This window comes from Myotis lucifugus, unplaced genomic scaffold, assembly GCF_000147115.1.
Source record: "Myotis lucifugus unplaced genomic scaffold, Myoluc2.0 scaffold_38, whole genome shotgun sequence".
NCBI lineage: Eukaryota > Metazoa > Chordata > Mammalia > Chiroptera > Vespertilionidae > Myotis > Myotis lucifugus.
This window is the reverse complement of record NW_005871086.1, coordinates 2,003,025-2,021,968: the sequence shown is the minus strand read 5'-3', so window position 1 is coordinate 2,021,968 and position 18,944 is coordinate 2,003,025. Positions and strand designations below refer to the sequence as shown.

The 18,944-nt window shown below is 38.8% G+C and overlaps 2 protein-coding genes across 2 annotated transcripts; both read right to left on the bottom strand.

Moving 5' to 3' along the window:
• Nucleotides 1-248: 248 nt before the first annotated feature.
• LOC102425953 (olfactory receptor 4S2) lies at nt 249-1,187 on the bottom strand. Its single transcript, XM_006087526.1, has one exon. The coding sequence runs from the start codon at nt 1,185-1,187 to the stop codon at nt 249-251; it is 939 nt and encodes a 312-aa protein (XP_006087588.1).
• A 15,208-nt stretch (nt 1,188-16,395) lies between these two features.
• Nucleotides 16,396-17,367, bottom strand: LOC102425845 (olfactory receptor 4Q3-like). Its single transcript, XM_014454780.1, has one exon. It carries the CDS (start codon nt 17,338-17,340, stop codon nt 16,396-16,398), a length of 945 nt encoding a protein of 314 aa, XP_014310266.1. The 5' UTR covers nt 17,341-17,367.
• Between the last annotated feature and the right edge of the window lie 1,577 nt (nt 17,368-18,944).

The following is an 18,944-nucleotide window of genomic DNA, read 5'->3' as shown; positions in this document are numbered from 1 at the left end:
GATCTGTTTTTGTTCATCAGTTTCTTAGGGCATGAGTGGGGGGGAGGGCAATGGGGGGATAAGGACACATATGTAATACCTTAATCAATAAAGGAAAAATAAACCCACCTAAATGCAGAGAAATGAAATATTTCCTGTTAAATTAAAAGTATGAGATAATTGAATTTTAGAGACAATTCCTTAAAATTATTAATGTTAGGCATGATTGAATGTATCAACTAGTTCTCTGATTTTGCAATTCTGACAATCTACCCATGCTGCTTTTCTCTCAAGGAGAACTTGCGACTCCATAGCCGTTTCATGGCATTCTTTACATCCTCATTCCTCAGAGTATAGATGAGTGGGTTTAGCATTGGGGTGATGGTTGTGTAAAACACAGAGACAGCCTTATCCAGTGGGAAAGTAGTAGATGGACGAAGATAGATAAAGATACAAGGGACAAAGAAGAAAGTTACCACAGTAAAATGAGACCCACAGGTAGAGAGAGCCTTGCGCCGGCTTTCTGCAGACCGCTTCCGGAGACTCAATAGGATGACTGTGTAGGAGGCTAGAAGAATGAGGAAACACCCCAGGGAAATGAGACCACTGTTGGCAATCACCAACATATTTACCAGGGTTGTGTCCGCACAGGCAAGTTTTAGAACTGGGTGGACATCACAAAAGTAGTGGTCAATGACCTGAGCATTGCAGAAGGGCAGCTGAAAGGTCAGGAGGGTCTGAACAAAGGAATGACCCAGGGCTCCCAACCAGGACAGTGATGCCAGCACAATACAAGCATTGGCACTCATAATAGTGGTATAATGGAGAGGTTGGCAGATGGCAGCATAACGGTCAAAAGCCATGACAGTCAAAACGAAAATCTCAGCACAACCAAAAAAGTGGAAGGTAAACATCTGAGTGACACAGCCCCAGTAGGAAATAGTCTTTTTGTCGGAAACAAAGTCTGCAATCATCTTGGGTGCCGTGGCTGAGGAATAGGCAATATCCACAAAAGACAGGTTACTGAGGAAGAAATACATAGGTGTGTGGAGCCGGGAAACAGAGAAGACCGTAAGCAAAATGAGGAGATTTCCCACCGCGGTCACGATGTAGAAGAGGAGGAATAGGGCAAAGAACATCAGCTGCATTCCAGGATCTTGGGAAAGTCCTAGGAATATAAACTCAGTGACATTGTTGGCCACGTCCATGGGGGCCCAGGTAAGACTGGTAGAGTGGCTCTGGTTCTCTGCAAAAGTAAATAAGTGTTTATGAACCTTGTAAGTCTGGTAAAGCTGAAACAAACAAGTCTTGTAAAAATATTTAGGTGATGCTAAATATAGTAGAAAAAGTTATTCATAGTTTTTAAATGTCTTAATGGACATTTTTCTCATTAATTTTCTGACCACATTATTGACTTACATTTGATTTTCTGCTACACTTAGACTGACAGTTTCTTTCTCCCAAACAAGAATCTAGAGAATATGGATTTTTTTCTATTGAATTTCATGGCTTTTTCCTAATCATCTCTCTCTTCCTCCCTCCCTCCCTCTTTCTCATATCAGAAATTCTCTTTGGGATGAAAAACTTAAATTAATTATTAAATGGACAAATTAATTTTTGAAGCTGGAGATAAAAGTAAGAAGTTGGAATCTGAGATATGATTTCTAAAATTCCTAGCTAAATCTTTTAAATATAATATATACAGATGAACTTTAAAATAATAACATTCTACTTAATCAAGTGAGAAATACTCCATTTCCAGTTTCTAAATTAGGTTGGAATTTTCAATACAATTAGAAATTAAGTCATTTTTAGTAACTGAAAATAGCATATACAATGGCCTCCTGCTTATCAACAGCCTATGCTTACTAATCAACATTGGAGCAGTTTGAGACCTAAGACTTGAACTGTGTGTAAAAATTCAATATTGTTTGCCAGTAAGGAATACATAAGGAGTGGCCAAACTATACAGAGAAATACTTTTTCCTATGTTGCTATAAAGAGTTGAAAAGTTATCGAAGTCCCTATCATCCTCAATCCTTTTGCCTTGAAAAAGCCCCAAATAATTTTCCATCCTTGCGATCTTAGGTAAGAATTAGTGTTAGTAATAAATTTTTTATACAGATGATGTTATAAATGGCATTTACAAAATAAGTGTCTGATGCTGTTTTACAAACTATATACAAAAATACCTAAGGCATACAAAAAAACTATTGGATAAAAACAATCAGGAAAGAATTCTTGAAAAGATGAATTATGAGACAAGATCTAAAGAAGTTCCTTACGTGGGGAAAAGGACATCTGTAATACTTTCAACAATAAAGATAAAATTTTAAAAAATAAAGAAAGAATTGTTCAGAATAAAGATAATATTTCTGAATCATGCAAAGTATTAACCATTCTTCATCTTTAGTAGGAACATCTCATTTCTGCATGGACAGTGGAAAGAGCGCTGCCCAGGAGCTGAGTGAGTCGAGTTTGAGCACCTTCACCAACTGGTACCTTTGGCTAAATCCATTTTTGTTTTGTTTTTTCTGAATCTTGGTTTTCTTATCTGTAGAGCTAGGTATTGGCAGAGTTAGCATTTGAACTTAGGCAATGGGACTTCAAAATTTATTTTTTAATGAATATGCATGCTCCTGAGTTTGATGGTATTAAAGTCACCTATCTTCTGCTAATTATGAAGAGTTGGGTGTCTTTTTTAAATTACATCCCGTATTTAGAGACAAAGACTATGGTTGCAACTGGCAAGATCATCACAACATACACAGTTTGTTCCCAAGTTTGCTCAAATTAAGCTTACAATAAGAATGCAATAACAAGTTATGTGAATTAACTGTTAATCTAGACATTATTTCATTTGACATGTGTTGACCATCAAATAGAGGAAGCTTGCGTGTAAACTCACAATCACAGTTCCCTGAGATAAAGGTAAAAAAGCCATATGAGTCAGGGACACCTTTCCAGAGAAGGTCTTCATTGAGTAGAACTTGAAGAGACTGCAGGGTGTAGGCACAGAAGAGTGGATGGGGCAGGAAGGACATTCCAGGACTAATGAATATGATATATGAAGATAAAGGGTACAAATCATCATAGCATCCTCTATGAAGAATGCCAAGAGATTTTATATGACTCATCACAGAATCCATGAAGAGAAGTGTCAAGAAATGAGGCTAAAAAAGAGGAGCACCCAGATCATAAAGTCTTGTTTGACAAGTTGAGGAGTTGAAATGTATTTTGAATGATTTGAGGGATCATAAAGAAAGATCTCTCCCATGGCAGGGGGCAACAGCAATAGAGGTAGTAGAGAGTATTTGCTAAAGAATAAAAAATAAAAAAAGAAGAAGCTTGAAACCCAGTTGGCCTAGGTTCAAATTCTCTATTATTTGCTAACATTATGGCATCAGGTAAATTACTTGACTTTCTTTGGCCTCAATTTTTTCAAGTGTAAAATGTAGGTAAGAATATCACATACCACATAATTTCTATAGATTAACAGTGTGCTACACATAAAGCACTTATGTACACAGTACACTGTAGGTAAATGTATAATTATCATTACCTATTTTAGTAACTAGGAAACATGCCAACTGCAAGAAGGGAGAGAAGCCTGGATAGGAGTCATCTTAAAACACCTCCTTACACCGTTCATCTCCTAATTCCCATTATGTGTATTTCTATGCTTGTCAAAATTATAGAAAATTTTAATATGCTTCCACTCTCTCAAATATATTCTTTAAAGTATAGGCCATATCCTTGCATGGCTGTCTTTAGCAGGGATACCCAAAAATGCTTAGGCAGCTGCTCTATTCTTCCAGAATGATGATAATCGTGACTTTATCTGGGGTATCCTTTAGAAACACAAAAAATTAATCCAAGTCTAAGACCCAAGATTTTTCTACTTGCTTCTACTGAGAGAAAGGGCTCAGGATTTAAAGATAGAGTAACTGGGCTTACTCACAGCTCTGCCTCTTACAGACTGTGATCTTAACACAATTTTCCTCACTTCTGTTAACTTCAGAGTCCTCCCCTGTTAGACAATAGTTACAATAATAGACATAAAGCAATAAGTGACCTTCACATCTAGATCATGATCACTTTAGTGGTGGAATTTCAAAAGCATTAGAATCAGACATCTGAACTCTATAGACCAGAGCCTCCATGGGATTGATTATTTCCACAGGTCCTCCCAGGTTCTTGGGTCAAATTTGACCTTTCTAGGATGATGCCAAAGAATATATACTAGTTATAAAAGGATCTATACTGTTAAAGAAACAAGGTTGCTCTTTTATTTACCACCATGAGCCCAGCTAAATTATTTCAAATAGAACAAATAGCTCCCTGAAATCCTCTGTAAAGAGATTGAGTGATAATTTCGCCTATGAGAAATTTGCAAAGGGCAGAGATCAAATATTCTGGATCTCTTCCCTAACAGCAAGCTTCACAGTAAGCTCTTTGGGGAATTATGTCTGAGAAAATGTCTTGAGACATCTGCAAATAAGTTAATGCAACACAATATAGACCAATATATACATATTTCTACATTTCACACAGCACCAATATTTTTTTTCACTTAATAAATATTTATTGTACACATTCTCTGTGTTTGGTACTGTGCTATAAATATAAAAGGATAAATAAAACCCTATTCCTGACATAAGTCATTCATCTTAGAGTAATACCTTTAAATAACCTCCTCAAATCATCTTAGATTTATGTAAAGCTCTATATTCATATAGGTTAAAGGAATCTTAAAGATCACTTGACTTTATTCCAATAATTTAGGAGCAGAGAAGAAATTGAATTGTCTAGCGTTCACTATTAGTGTTACAGCAAGGGCTAAATTCCAATTGAAATAATATTATACACACTTAAAACTACTTTCTGTGCTATTTAATAGAATTACTAGAACATATGTTGTAAAGTAGGTAAAATTTTTGAAAATTCCTCTTTATCCTTGAATATGATTTGAATCAATGAAAATTTTACTTGCCTCTTTCACTGGCTAACTTGCCATTCCAGTTGGAAAACTTACTTCGGCTGTCTTCTTGAGTGTGGTCCCACCACTTGGATCTAGACAATCTAAGATACGGGATCAATAAACTTTTCTGAGGTAGAAATGTGATCTATTTCCAGATATTCACACTAAAAAAATTGAAGTACATCTAGTGATGATTCTTTTACATTTGTGCCACATTTCACAAAAAAGATTATGCCTGCAGCCTAACAAGAGGTCCTGAGCGCCCTCACCCCTTCTCAATTTTATAAGTTTATCATTATACCATGGCTTCTGATCTTGGTCTGTAAGAACTGCTTTTTATGTTCCTGATTTCAAGAGAGAAAAACCATAAGCAAGCTTTATGCCTCATCACAACCTTGAGGGAATTGTTGGGCCAGTGACTGGGTAGCAGCTGGAGAGTATTGTTAAGCAGAGAAAATGCAAGTGTAATTACCACTAAATGACTCCTTATTAAAGTATATAAAAGGCTACTTGGTAAGTAGTTGATAAATATTGAGGCTATTTCTACAGTTTGGCACCATACCGAACCACTAACTGAACAACAAAATATTGGTTTATTAAAACTACTAAAATATTTTACTTTATTTTAAAACTAGGGGCCCAGTGCATGAATTCATGCACCTTGAAAGGAACTGAGGGCCGCAAGGCTGCCTTGAGCACAGGGATGAATCTCGGCCCATCCTCCGCACCCCCGCCCAGCCCCTCCAGCTGCAGCCCCCAGTCCCCTTTCTGCCAGCAGCCCTCTGCCGCCACCTCCATTCCCATGCACTGATGGCGCTGATCCCACTTGCACCCACTGACGACACGGAGTGATTGGGGCCAGAGCCAGCAGCAGATGTGAGTGGCTGCTGACCCCAATAGCCCCTCAGGAGCAGGGAGAGGTGGAGAAGCCCTGAGGGGTGATCAGGGCTGGCCGTCACCTCTTGCACCCGCTGACGGCACTAAGCGATCAGTACCAGCGCGCTGGGCGCCAGCAGCGGCTGCAAATGGCGGCTCAGGCACTGGCTATAGGTACCAGCGGGGCAGCGCCGGCAGTGGGTGCAAGTGGGGCAGTTGCTGATAGTGGATGCAAAAGGTGGCTGCTGGCTCCAATCTCCCCTCAGGAGCAGGGAGAGGTGGAGAAGCCCTGAGGGGCAACTGGGGCCAGCAGCCACTGCTCACACCCACTGACAGCGCCGAGTGATTGGGGCTGGCGCCAGGTGCTGGCAGTGGGTAAGAGTGGTGGCTCTGGCGCCGGCAGTGGGTACAAGTGGGGCTGGTGCCGGCAGCAAGTGTGGGTGCCGGCAATAGGTGCGAGCACCAGGCAGGACTGCAACACATGGGAGCAAAGAATTTCCAGTAACCACCCCAGGCTTGCCCCGATGACCCCAGACCCCGCCTTGGTCTGGTGCCCCCGCTCACCTGCTCCACCATCCCGCTGTGGCCAACACCCACCACGTTCTGCATGTGCCCCATGGTGGTCAGCGAACATCATAGTGACTGGGTGTTCGGTTGTTTGGTTGTTCTGCCATTCAGTCTATTTGCATATTAGGATTTTAAATATATAGATTTGCTAAAGCTCAAGTAGACAAGCACAATGTTTAATTTAGTGGCACTGTGTAGATACTGCCTCAGTCCTATTACATGAATGAGTTTCTAAGGTAAGTAGGTCAAGGGAGCTTGTTGGAGATGAGGATTATACTTCTGGAACCAATTATAAAATATATCACTAAATTATAGCATAAACTTTCAGTTCAAGCCTGAAGTTCCATGTGTTTGAATAGCACAACCATACAATAGAAAATATGTAGTAATCCAAATAACATTCACCTTGTTAGTGACTTTTTAAGACAAAAAGGATTATCATGTTGCAGCATAAAGTGCTTTTTTGTAATTGGCAACAGTTTATTATCCTATGCCTCTGCTTTATAAGTAAATGGCTAACTGTGGGAGTCCGGTTTTACTGGGTTCTCTATTCAATTCATTTTGCAATGAAGGACTTTATCTTGTCCTATGTTTTCCTTCCTTCCTATCTTCCTTCCTTTCTATGTTCCTTCTTTTTTTATTCCCTTCCTTTCTTCACTCAAAAAGAACGTATCAAGACAAAGATGAATAATGTATGATATCACTTATATGTGGAATCTGAAAAAAGTCAAATTTGTAGAATCAGAGAGTAGAATGTTGGTTACTAGGGATTAGGGGAAGGAGAATTGGGACAATGTTAAAAGGGTACTAACTTGCAGCTAGAAGATGAATAAATTCTGGAGATCTAATGAACAGCATAGTGATTACAATTAACAATACTGTACCATGTATTTCTTTTTTGTTGTTGTCATTTTTGTTTTCTTTTTTTTTTCATCTTTATTGTTGAGAGTATTACAGATGTTCCTCTTTTTCCCCCTCATAAACCCCTTCACCTGGTTCCCACTCCATCCCAGGCCTTCGCCACCCTATTGTCTGTGTCCATAGGTAACGCATATATGCATATAAGATCTTTGTTTAATCTCTTCCTGCCCCACATCCCCCTCCCCTCTGAGAATCATTAGTCTGTTCCATTTCCATGCCTCTGATTCTATTTTATTCACGTTTATTCTGTTCATTAGATTTCTTACTCATTTATTTTGATTTTTAGATTCAATTGTTGATAGGTATATATTTGTTGCCATTTTGTTGTTCATATCTTTTTCTTTTTCTTCTTCCTCTTCTTAAAGAATACCCTTTAACATTTCATGTAATACTGGTTTGGTTGTGATGAACTCCTTTAGCTTGTTTTTGTCTGTGAAGCTCTTTATCTAACCTTCAATTCTAAATGATAGCTTTGCTGGGTAGAGTAATCTTGGTTGTAGATCCTTGCTATTCATCACTTTGAATACTTCTTGCTACTCCCTTCTGGCCTGCATAGTTTCTGTTGAGAAATCAGCTGACAGTCTTATGGGCATTCCCTTGTAGGTAACTAACTGCTTTTCTCTTGCTGCTTTTAAGATTCTCCCTTTGTCTTTACCCCTTGGCATTTTAACTAAGATGTGTCTTGGTGTGGTCCTCTTTGGATTCCTCTTGTTTGGGACTCTCTGTGCTTCCTGGACTTCTAAGTCTCTTTCTTTCACTCAGTAGGGTAAGTTTTCTGTCATTGTTTCTTCAAATAGGTTTTCAATATCTTGCTCTCTCTCTTCTTCTGGCACCCCCATAATGCAGATGTTGGTACACTTGAAGTTGTCCCAGAGGCTCCTTACACTATCTTCATATTTTTTTATTCTTTTTGCTCTTCTAGTTGGGTGGTTTTTGCTTCCTCATATTTCAAATCATTGATTTGATTCTCAGGATCCTCTACTCTATATACTATTCTTTATTTCAGTCAGTGTATGCTTAATTTCTGACTGGTCCTTTCCATTTTTTTGGCATTCTCACTAAGTTCCTCAGAGTTTTCTAGCAGATTCTTGAGTAACCTTATAACCGTGGTTTTGAACTCTATATCCTGTAGTTAGCTTTCTTCTACTTCTTTCATTTGTGACATGTTTCTTCGTCTCCTCATCATGGCTGCTTCCCTGTATCTGTTTCTATGTATTGGGTAGAGCTGCTATGTCTCCTTGAGTCAGTAGAGTGGCCTTGTGTAGTAGGTGTCCTATAGAGCCCAGTGGCTCAGCCTTCCCTGTCACCTGAGCTGGGCCCTCTAGGTGCGCCCCTTTGTTGGCTGTGAGCACAGTCTTGTTATAGTTGAGACTTGATTGCTGTTGGTGTCACTGGGAAGAATTGACCTTTAGGACAATTGGCTATGAGAACCAACTGTGTCTACAATGGAAGAGCTGCTATGCAGGAGACACCCTTATGGGGCAGGACTTGCTTCAGTGGGACTTTGGTGTTCACTAATTCTGTCCCTTGAGTGTGTCTCTTATGAATGTGTAGAGTTGTAATCTGATATGGTCTGACACTGACCACTTTGTACACTGGCTCTTGGGTCTCCAGGGAAATGCAAAGTCAGCCACTGCCTGGGACCACCCAGCAGGAGCTACAGAGAGATCTGCAGATTTCTCCTCTTTGTACTGGGTTTGGAAGTGCCAGATGAAGCCCAGCTATGAAGCAAGGCAGGCTGGTGCTGGTGCCAGGTCTTGGGCCTTTTGTTGATAGGTTTGGGGCTCCCCAACCGAGCTGCAGTTAGTTTGATTTTAGCCTGAGCAAGGACTGCACTGTATACCAGTATTCACTGAAGAGATAGAAACTGACTGCACTGTATTTACATAATATATATTGCCATTTCCTTTAAGTAAAAGAAACTCACTACATGCCTGTGTTTGTTCATGGAATAATTGCAAAATGCTTCTTAGGAACATAAAGAGTATAAAGACAATAAATCAATAACTACCATGATAATAAAGCTAGATAATTTGGGTAAGCCTATTCAGTAAGTAAAAACTATTGAAATATAAATAAAACATGGAGTTTAGTTGTATCAGTATTTGCTCATTAATTGTGACAAATATACCAGAGTAATATAAGATGTCAACAAAAGGAGAAATGGAGTTAGGTATGCAAAAACTCTATGTACTATCTTTGCAACTTTTCTGTAAATTTAAAATTATTCTAAAAATGTTTTTAATTATTTAAATTTTAAAATGATGGTCTTTTTGTTCTCTATTACATTCAATTCTGCTATAATTTTTATTATTTCATTTTTTCTGCTGACTTCAGCTGCTTTTGTTCTTCTTTTTCTAGTTCTTTATGATGTAATGTTATAGTGTTTATTTGGGGTTTTTCTTGTTTCTTGAGATAGGCCTGAAATGATATAAACTTCCCTCTTATTACTTCTTTGCATACCAAAAGTTTTTATATGTTGTATTGTCATGCTCATTTGTCTCTCTACATATTTTGACCTCATCTTTTATTTCTTCTTTGACACAGTCATTTTTTAATAGCATGTTGCTTAATCTCCACATATTTGTGGGAGACTTTTTCTTCCTTTTTGCAGTTGATTTCTAATTTTAAAGCCTTGTGGTTGGCAAATATTCTTGGTATGATTTCAATCTCATTAAAATTTTTGAGGCTAGTTTTGTGTAGCAACAAAGCAAAAAATAAATAAATGGGACGATATCAAACTAAAAAGTTCTGCATAGTAAAGGAAACTGACAACAAAACAAAAAGGCAACCAACCGAATGGGAGAAGATATTTGCAAACAACAGCTCCAACAAGGGATTAATATCCAAAATATATAAAGAACTCATACAACTAAACACCAAACAAACAAACAATCCAAATAAAAAAAAATGGGTGTAGGACCTGAGCAGATACTTATCCCAAGAACACAGAACATTTAATTTTAAAAAAGAACTTATAAATGTGACTTTTTACATAATTTTGTGGAAGCATATACTATCACCTAACAGGAAATGTCTTGTTTGGGGGCTGATTTTAATATGGATGGGGGAGGTAGGGCTTTTACTGTCACATGGCAGGGGCTGGAGTCAAAAGCTCTAGTTCATCATTTTGTCCGGTGGTTCTCTAAGATCAAATATTTGTGCAGTTTTCTTTTAGTCTCTATTTCCCTTTTAATGTCACAGAACAATTAGCAATAATAACATAAGCAGTCAATATTTATTGAGTTCTGACCATATGCAATCACGCTTATTAGAGCTTAACAATTATTATTTTGTTTAGTTTTGCTGAGAATCCTGTGAAGCAGATACTATTGTTTATTTTACAGTCAGAGGGGTGCTGAGAGTTTAAATCACTTGCCCTCTGGGAAGTGATGGAATTGGATCATGATGAGGCCACTTGACTCCAGAATTCATGCTTCTGACCTCTCTGCTCTACTCCCCAGTCATCTAGGCTCACATATTGTCTTAGAATGCTATTTACCTTCCTCTTGTGAATACTGAGAGATCTTTAATTAGATATTCAGTGGTCTATTGATGCATGGGGGAACACCCAAATGAAAGATGTCTCACACATTTCCAGGAACAAAAAAGACACTCAGCAAACAGTTGTTAGATTAATAAATGGATAACAAATTAAAATGAATATTAAAATATCCAAAAAACCACTATGAGTTATCTATTAGAGGAACATCTCCCAGGAAATGTTTTTTCTAAATTAGGGGTAAATACTGATTTCTTTCCAATAATACTTCCTAGTTTCTAAGAATTTTAAAGGGAAAAACTTCTTCTAAAAATCCCCAGTAAATTGTTCCTTGTAAAACTACATTAAAGGGTAATTGGTAAATAACTATTTAATAAATATTTAGGTCATTTTCATATAATTTTGCACAATTTACTCAAAGTTGGGGCAAGAGAGTGGTATAGTTGTTTAAGTATTGCTGTATTGGACTACTAACCCAACACAACAACAATAACAAATAAAACACTACTTTTCCTTATCCTTATTGGCCTCTTTACTATTATTTCCCTCACTATTATTGGCTCATTGAAGCTAGGCTATAAATGTTCATTCTTAATTCCCATGTGTTCTGAAAACATGAAGTCAATAATCCTCCCATGATCACATAAAGCAGGCTTGTCTCTGTCTCCTTTTAGTTATTTCAGTAGCCCACGGACCACAAGAGCTGGAAAGAAGGGGAAGACCCATCCCAAGTATCTGTGGGACTCGGAGCAAGAATATAAATGGAACCCAGGTACATATATCTAAAAACTATAAATCAAAGTAATAAACTTTAAATGTCCTATCTCTAACAAAGCCTGAAAACATACTGAGAGAATAGTGTTCTCATACTCTTGTAATTACTGGAAGTCCAGTTCCAAATTTAAAACCTTTAGACTCCTTGAAATATACAACAGGCATGGCAGTGTGGGAAGAGCAAGCGTTGATTCTCAGTCCCCAGCCCACCTCTTCTCCTGGTTCCAAATCCCAACACAAGAAGTCCCCGTGTATGAATGTGGACTCTGCATCCCAGATGGTTCTACCCACACACTTTACATACAGTGCCCCTCAGCTACAGGTGCACATACATCAGTATGATCCAACCTCAGGAGGACAGACCCAAGGAAGAGACTCAGGCAGATCCTGGAAGTGAGCTTATGTTATATTGAAATTCGGAGAGACACCACAGCCAGAGGGTCGAATTTTGGAGCTTTTACTTCAAAGCCGATGCGATGGGACAGCGAAGGGCTATCACCACTCCAAACCTCGCGCTCCCAAAATGAAGTTAGGGGTAAGTTTATAAAGGCAAAAAGAGGAAAAAAACTCTAGGATTGGTGCCGTGAGACCCTAGCTCAAGGCCTGGCCTGGCGCCAGCCCTGACAACTCCGTCTGGGAGTATTATAGTTTATGGCCTTTCCAATATGGTAACAATGCTTAACCAAACAAGTCCTGCAAGATAGATGATTTAAGAGGGAGCAGTGACCAGACCATAGACTGATAAGAATGTACACCAGATTTCCGTCACAAGCTCAGATTTCCAGCCCCTCCCCCGCCTTTTACTTTCCCATTATCCAAGCAAGTATATTTACAGAAGCTAGAAATAGCATAGTTACTTATCTGGTTTAGTTACATCTTGGAATTAACAGGTCAATGGACCATCTGTGCCTGAAAGACAGTCCTAACAAAATTTATGGGAATAAAACGGAATGCCTATGGTTCAGATAGAGGACAAGGGGACAGAACGGAGTCAGTTCTTTCAAGGTCCATTCTTCACTCAGAGCATTTGAGCAGGGAACTCTATAGATAATATCAATCATGTACAGTCTAAAGAACAGAAATGGCCCTAACTGGTTTGGCTCAGTGGATGGAGCGTCAGCCTGCGGACTCAAGGGTCCCAGGTTCGATTCTGGTCAAGGGCATGTACCTTGGTGGCGGGCACATCCCCAGTGGGGAGTGTGCAGGAGGCAGCTGATTGATGTTTCTCTCTCATCGATGTTTCTAACTCTCTATCCCTCTCCCTTCCTCTCTGTAAAAAATCAATAAAATATATATTTTTTTTAAAAAGAACAGAAGCCGAAACCGGTTTGGCTCAGTGGATAGAGCGTCGGCCTGCGGACTGAAAGGTCCCGGGTTCGATTCCGGTCAAGGGCATGTACCTGGGTTGCGGGCACATCCCCAGTGGGAGATGTGCAGGAGGCAGCTGGTCGATGTTTCTCTCTCATCGATGTTTCTAACTCTCTATCTCTCTCCCTTCCTCTCTGTAAAAAATCAATAAAATATAAAAAAAAGAACAGAAATGTTATCAGCTTATTAGTTAAGAGAATTAATATAGACAGTTGATCAAGTAAGTATTGGAGGATTGAAAATGCCAAAGGGAATATACAAAGTTCTTGTTTTTCTATATAATCCCAGCTATCAACAAGACATTTAAAATCATTCCCTAAGGCAGTGATGGCAAACCTATGAAACGTGTGTCAGAGGTGACACGCAAACTCATTTTTTTTGGTTGATTTTTCTTTGTTAAATGCATTTAAATATATAAAATAAATATCAAAAATATAAATCTTTGTTTTACTATGGTTGCAAATATCAAAAAATTTCTATATGTGACATGGCACCAGAGTTAAGTTAGGGTTTTTCAAAATGCTGACACGCCGAGCTCAAAAGGTTCGCCATCACTGCCTTAAGAACTTAAGTTTTGCTATGAAAGAGGGACATTAGGAAAAGGAGGTTTTACAGTCAGCTGATACAACAAGAAAGCCTGTTCCTGCAATGTGCCTGGCTGGCTCACAGCATCACTTAAGCCTTCCTGTCAGCCCATGTGCTCCTTTCTTGCTGGAGGCTAAAGCAAACAGTAGTTAGCATATTAATGCAAAAAGACCCATTGGAAAGCCAATAGACTTTGATATCCAGCAGAGCTGAAAATCAGCATAATACTGCCCTGCTGTGGGCTCAATAACTCAAGGCAATTTCCTAACCTGATAATCCTTATGCTGCTTACCAAACTTTACCTTTGATTTGCCTATATGCATTGCTAATGGGCAAATGTGTATTCAAGTAAACAAAAAGCAGACCAGGCCAGAAGTCGGGGTGACTCTTCAAGAAAGAGGTCTCCACCTATCCCCATCCCCATACCTTCTAAATTCATATTTCTTGTGAAGCATGGTAGCAACTATGTTTGGGTAAAAATTGCTGTTTAATATTTTAACCCTGCTGATTTGGCTTCTGTAATTATTTGCTTGCTAAAATAATAGAAAAGTTATTTTGATTTTCTGAACTTATATAAGTTATCCAATTCGATTGAATACTCCATTGATTGTGGTTTGAATACCCCCATTGATAGTGATCTTACTGGTCTTTCGAAACACATTCCTCTGCACCTGGAGACCATGACAGCACAATTACTCTAAATGGCCTCAGTGTCTCCAGATAATGTGTTTCCATTGACTCAGTGGTCCCAGGACCTGACCAGGACAGCACAATTACTCTAAATTGCCTTAGTGGCTCCAGATAATGTGTTTCCGTTGACTCAGTGGTCCCAAGACCCGAAACTATAATTAATCTTTGTAAGATAACTAACTTGCTCAATCTAAGCTTCTGTAACAAACTGCTTTTTGCAAACCAGGTTCCTCATTCCAAACCTTGAGATGTAATCAATACCTTTGCGATAGTTGCCTATATACGTCTGATGTTTCGGCCAAGGGGGCACTACGAGATTTGGAGAGCAATTGTCCCCTCGTAGTCCTGGCTTTGAAATAAATGTGGCTCCTTAATTTGACTTCCTGAGGTGTTTGTGTGATTCGTGGGGTACAATACAATAGCATTTTCATTTGTGTGTCGGCCCCTCCCTCAGATCCTGAACCCCACTGCGAAGGTCGAAGGTCATGGCACTTTCTGTCTGGCAGCTTCCTCCTGTCTGCTCTTCTGGATACTAACTGTGGGCAATGGATCTCTGTGCAAATGCTGTGAAGTGAACGAGAAAGAGGAGAGTGTGATCCATACCAGGGATGCCACTCTCACCCTCACTCATTCTCTAAAGAAATCATCCAAGTGGTAGCCTTGTTCCTGGTCTGTGAAGAGTTCTTCTGTAGCAATACATACATATACATATACATACAGATATATACATGGTTTCTTAAACATAAAGTCACTAACTTCCAGCACAAAAATGAAAGTCTGCTCCTTATTTCAGTGTAAAGAAAGCTCTTATGTGTTGAAGGGTATTACAAATTACATAGTAAAATCCTAGTATTAGGTGGAATTTTAAGAATATCTTTTCTAAGGTATGTTTTTCAGCTAAGCAATCAGAAAAGTCTCTCCATAGCAATTGATTAGGAAATAAAGCAAATATAAAAATACTCCTAAAAGTGCATCATTATATTATTATTTAGTAAATAAATACCTTTCACTAGCCATAAAGTTGCAAAGAGCCTTATATCAGAAATAGATAGCCTTAAATATAAATGTTTAAGGGAAAGTTTTTAGGGACATCCTAGTCTGGAGCTCCGATACAGATATAGTCAAAATTAAGTGATAAGTCCATGTACTTGGGATAAATACTCTTTCTGTGGAGAAAAAAAAATATTAGCTTAATCTTAACCATATAGTTACTAGCTTTCCTGGTTGACTATACTTTTTCTAAATGATCTTGGGCAAGACACTTAACAAATCTGAGTTCATTTATAAAAATGAAGTTGAATAATATTATCTACTCCTCAAAGCACTTTTGAGACTGAGAGGTAATAACTATGATAACCTCAAGGGCAGGGACAACTCTTTTTTTTTTCTTTAGAGTTTGTAACTCTTAAATATTATACTCAGTTAAAGAGTCAGGTTATCAACTTTCCCTCACCATAATTCCACTCAAAGAAAACCTTGAGATGAAATGGGGTGCCTCTTTTAGAGCAGAATACTAAAAAGCTGCCATCAACCAATACTCCCAGACTCCCTTTTTCACACGTAAACTTTGTGAGTTGTTCAACTGCATTTCTAAAACTTGGCACAATCCAGAACACAATTCCTGGGTGAACACTTCTGTACAGGGAGTTAGCGATGTTTTCAGGCTTCGTTAGAGACAAGACAAAAGGGAGTCACACTGCTTCTGAAAAGACTCTGATGAGACATCAGAAGGAACTTCCTGACACCAAACCCTGGGTTCTTAAACCCCGGAGAGCAGGACACCAAAGGAGATGTGATACCTTCTTTCACTTGAATAGAGTTTAAAAGTAAAATGAATTCAATAAAGGAAGACTACTAATAGGCAAAGGATAGAAGAGTTGATCTTTCAAAGCATCCTCTTGCCTCTAGTGTTCGATTAATTACTGCTATTTTTTGTAGGACAATAAGCACTCCTCTATTCCCTGCTTAATATTCAACACCTGAGACAGTCACCTATATCTCCAACTATAATCAAGAGCAATAATTTTATGCTGGTTTCTCTTTTCTACCAAAGTCACCAAATTGATTTTTATGCATGTACTCAGGTACAGGATGAGTTAAGAGTGTCTCAAGAAAGAGTATGGCTTCTAAATCACCTCTTCCTGCTCATCCTTTAACAGGGCAGCAAGCAGGATGCTACATGCTTTTTGCTCAGCTTCTTCATGGCTGTCTTCATATCAGCGTTTCTGAGTGTGTAGATGAGGGGGTTCAGCATAGGTGTGATCACCGTGTAAAAGATGGAGAACACCTTATCCACAGAGAGGCTGTAGAAAGGCCTCAGGTAGATGAATACACAGGGCACGAAGATCAGACTGACCACTGTTAAGTGGGAGGCACAGGTAGAGAGTGCCTTGCTCTGGCCCTGGCGGAAGCGAGTTCTCAGGGTGATGAGGATGACAGCATAAGAGAAGAGCAAGACCAAGAAACAGACAAGAGACAGCAGACCACTGTTTGAGACCATCAGTACCTCTACCACATATGTGTCCATGCAGGCCAGCTTGATGACCTGTGGGACATCACAGTAGAAGTTGTCCAGTTCATTGGGGCCACAGAAGGGGAGCTGGATGACCAGTATGACCTGTGTGATAGAGTGGATAAAGCCCCCACACCAGCAGGCGAAAACCAACTGAAAGCGGAGTTGGCAGTTCATGACTGTTAGGTAGTGCAAAGGATTACATATGGCAACATACCTATCATAGGCCATGACTGTCAGCAGAAACATCTCCGTGGCTCCCAGAAAGTGCAGGAAGTAGATTTGAGCTAGGCATCCTGGAAAAGAGATGATCTTGCCCTGCTGTAGAAAATCCCCTAACATCTTGGGCACAGTAACACAGCTCAGGCATAGGTCAATGAAGGACAGATGGCCCAAAAAATAGTACATAGGATATTGGAGTAAGCGGGCATCAGCTCGCACTGTTACCACTATCAAGAGGTTTCCCAGAACAATAGCTATGTAAAACGACAAAAATAATAAGAAGAGAAATAGCTGCAGCTCCCACGAGGATGATAAGCCCAGAAGAACAAATTCTGTCACCTTTGAATTGTTTTCTTTTTTCATTAAGTCAAGAATACCAAGTGACCTAGAAGAATTAAGTTGGAACAAGAGAGGTTTAAGTTAGACAAAAGGGGGGGAAGTCATCAGATTTCAAGATCTGGTGTTTATAAATCATATTCTAAGACTGAAAACTTAAGCAACTTCTGTGAGGTAGGAAATGTACGTTTCTGTATAAATAGAATGAGGAATATTTTGTATCCCTTCCAACTTTTTATTCCTGCAATGCCTTTAAATTGTATTTACAACACACTAGGAAGGCAGACAATGACCTGGGCATGAGGTGATGATAGCATAAAAATAATTTCATTTTTTAAATAGATAGAATCATATTCTTTAAGGACAAGAGTTCTGGAATGAAGTATCTGGATCCAATGCCTGATTCTAATGCACCAATGGAGTGACCTCAGGCAAGGTATTAAACCTGAGTTTTATTCTTTGTTTATTCAGTCTAATACAGGGATAATAGTATCTCCCAAAGTTGCTTTGAGAAACAAATGTAATCTTTGCGCAACAAACACTTTCCCCAAAAAATAACTAAGTCCCTCAAAGTGAGGAAATATTTCTTATTTGCCTTTGTACTGGTATTGCATCATAATTTGTCAAATTGATGGGAGAATATTTTGTGCTGTAAATTGCAATATTGTACAAAGGTTAATAGTTATTAAAATGAGCATGTTAAGAAACAAATTATTTAGGAAAAATTGGGAAATTTGTAGAGATTGGGTTAGAAGAAATAAAATCTTTACCTTTAAAGTTTAGGAAAGCAACAAATTCAGGATGAGTAGGATAGTTGCTGGGAGACACTAATTACTAAAATAAAAAACAAAGACTGCAATCCATGTCATTGAGGCATGTACAAAAGAGGCTCACCATAACCCATTTTGTAGGAAAGGATAATAAGACAAATGAGAATTATGCTTCTTTTGGACTTTCAACACCCATAAATCCACTTAAGAGAAAAAAGAACATACTAAGATATTGTTTATCCATTACTCCTGCTCTACACCTACAGTCACCCCCAACATGGGGTGGGAATATCTTGGATTACAAATGAAAAATCAGGAAACATTGATACATTTTTTTCCATTGAAGCGCTTAAGAATTAGTAGATGCTGTCTGTCCAGATTAGGATATTTTCCATCTAGAACTAGCCCTAGGCAAAATGTTAAGTGAGACAGAATTTGTATTTTTCTGTCCTCAGTACTAGTTACCTATTCAATGTTGCACTTGGTTCTTTCACATCATTCAGGGAAAGTTATCTGATAGTCATTCAAACTATGTGTCAAGGATTTACATAGACAATGCAGAAAAGTACCCAAATTTCAAAAAGAAAAATTCTTAATACCAGGAAATTTCTCTGTATACATTATTTCAAGATAAGCAGGCAGAAGACAGATTTGGGGGCCTAAGGAACTTTTGGATGTCTCTTTCACACCAAATATGTGACCATCCTCTTCACCTGCTTTAGAGCAAGGAAATGAAAGTCTCTGTGGAAAGACCCAAGTGTGGCATGAAGGGGAGAGAACAAAAATCAAGCTCTTTACCCAATCGAGGACTATTGGTGGATAGCTGAGCAGCTATCCTCTAGTTTTTCTAATCAGGAAACC

Coding starts and splice junctions, on each gene's coding strand:
- LOC102425953 (XM_006087526.1), bottom strand. CDS start 1,187: ATGGACGTGGCCAACAATGTCACTGAGTTTATATTCCTAGGACTTTCC.
- LOC102425845 (XM_014454780.1), bottom strand. CDS start 17,340: ATGAAAAAAGAAAACAATTCAAAGGTGACAGAATTTGTTCTTCTGGGC.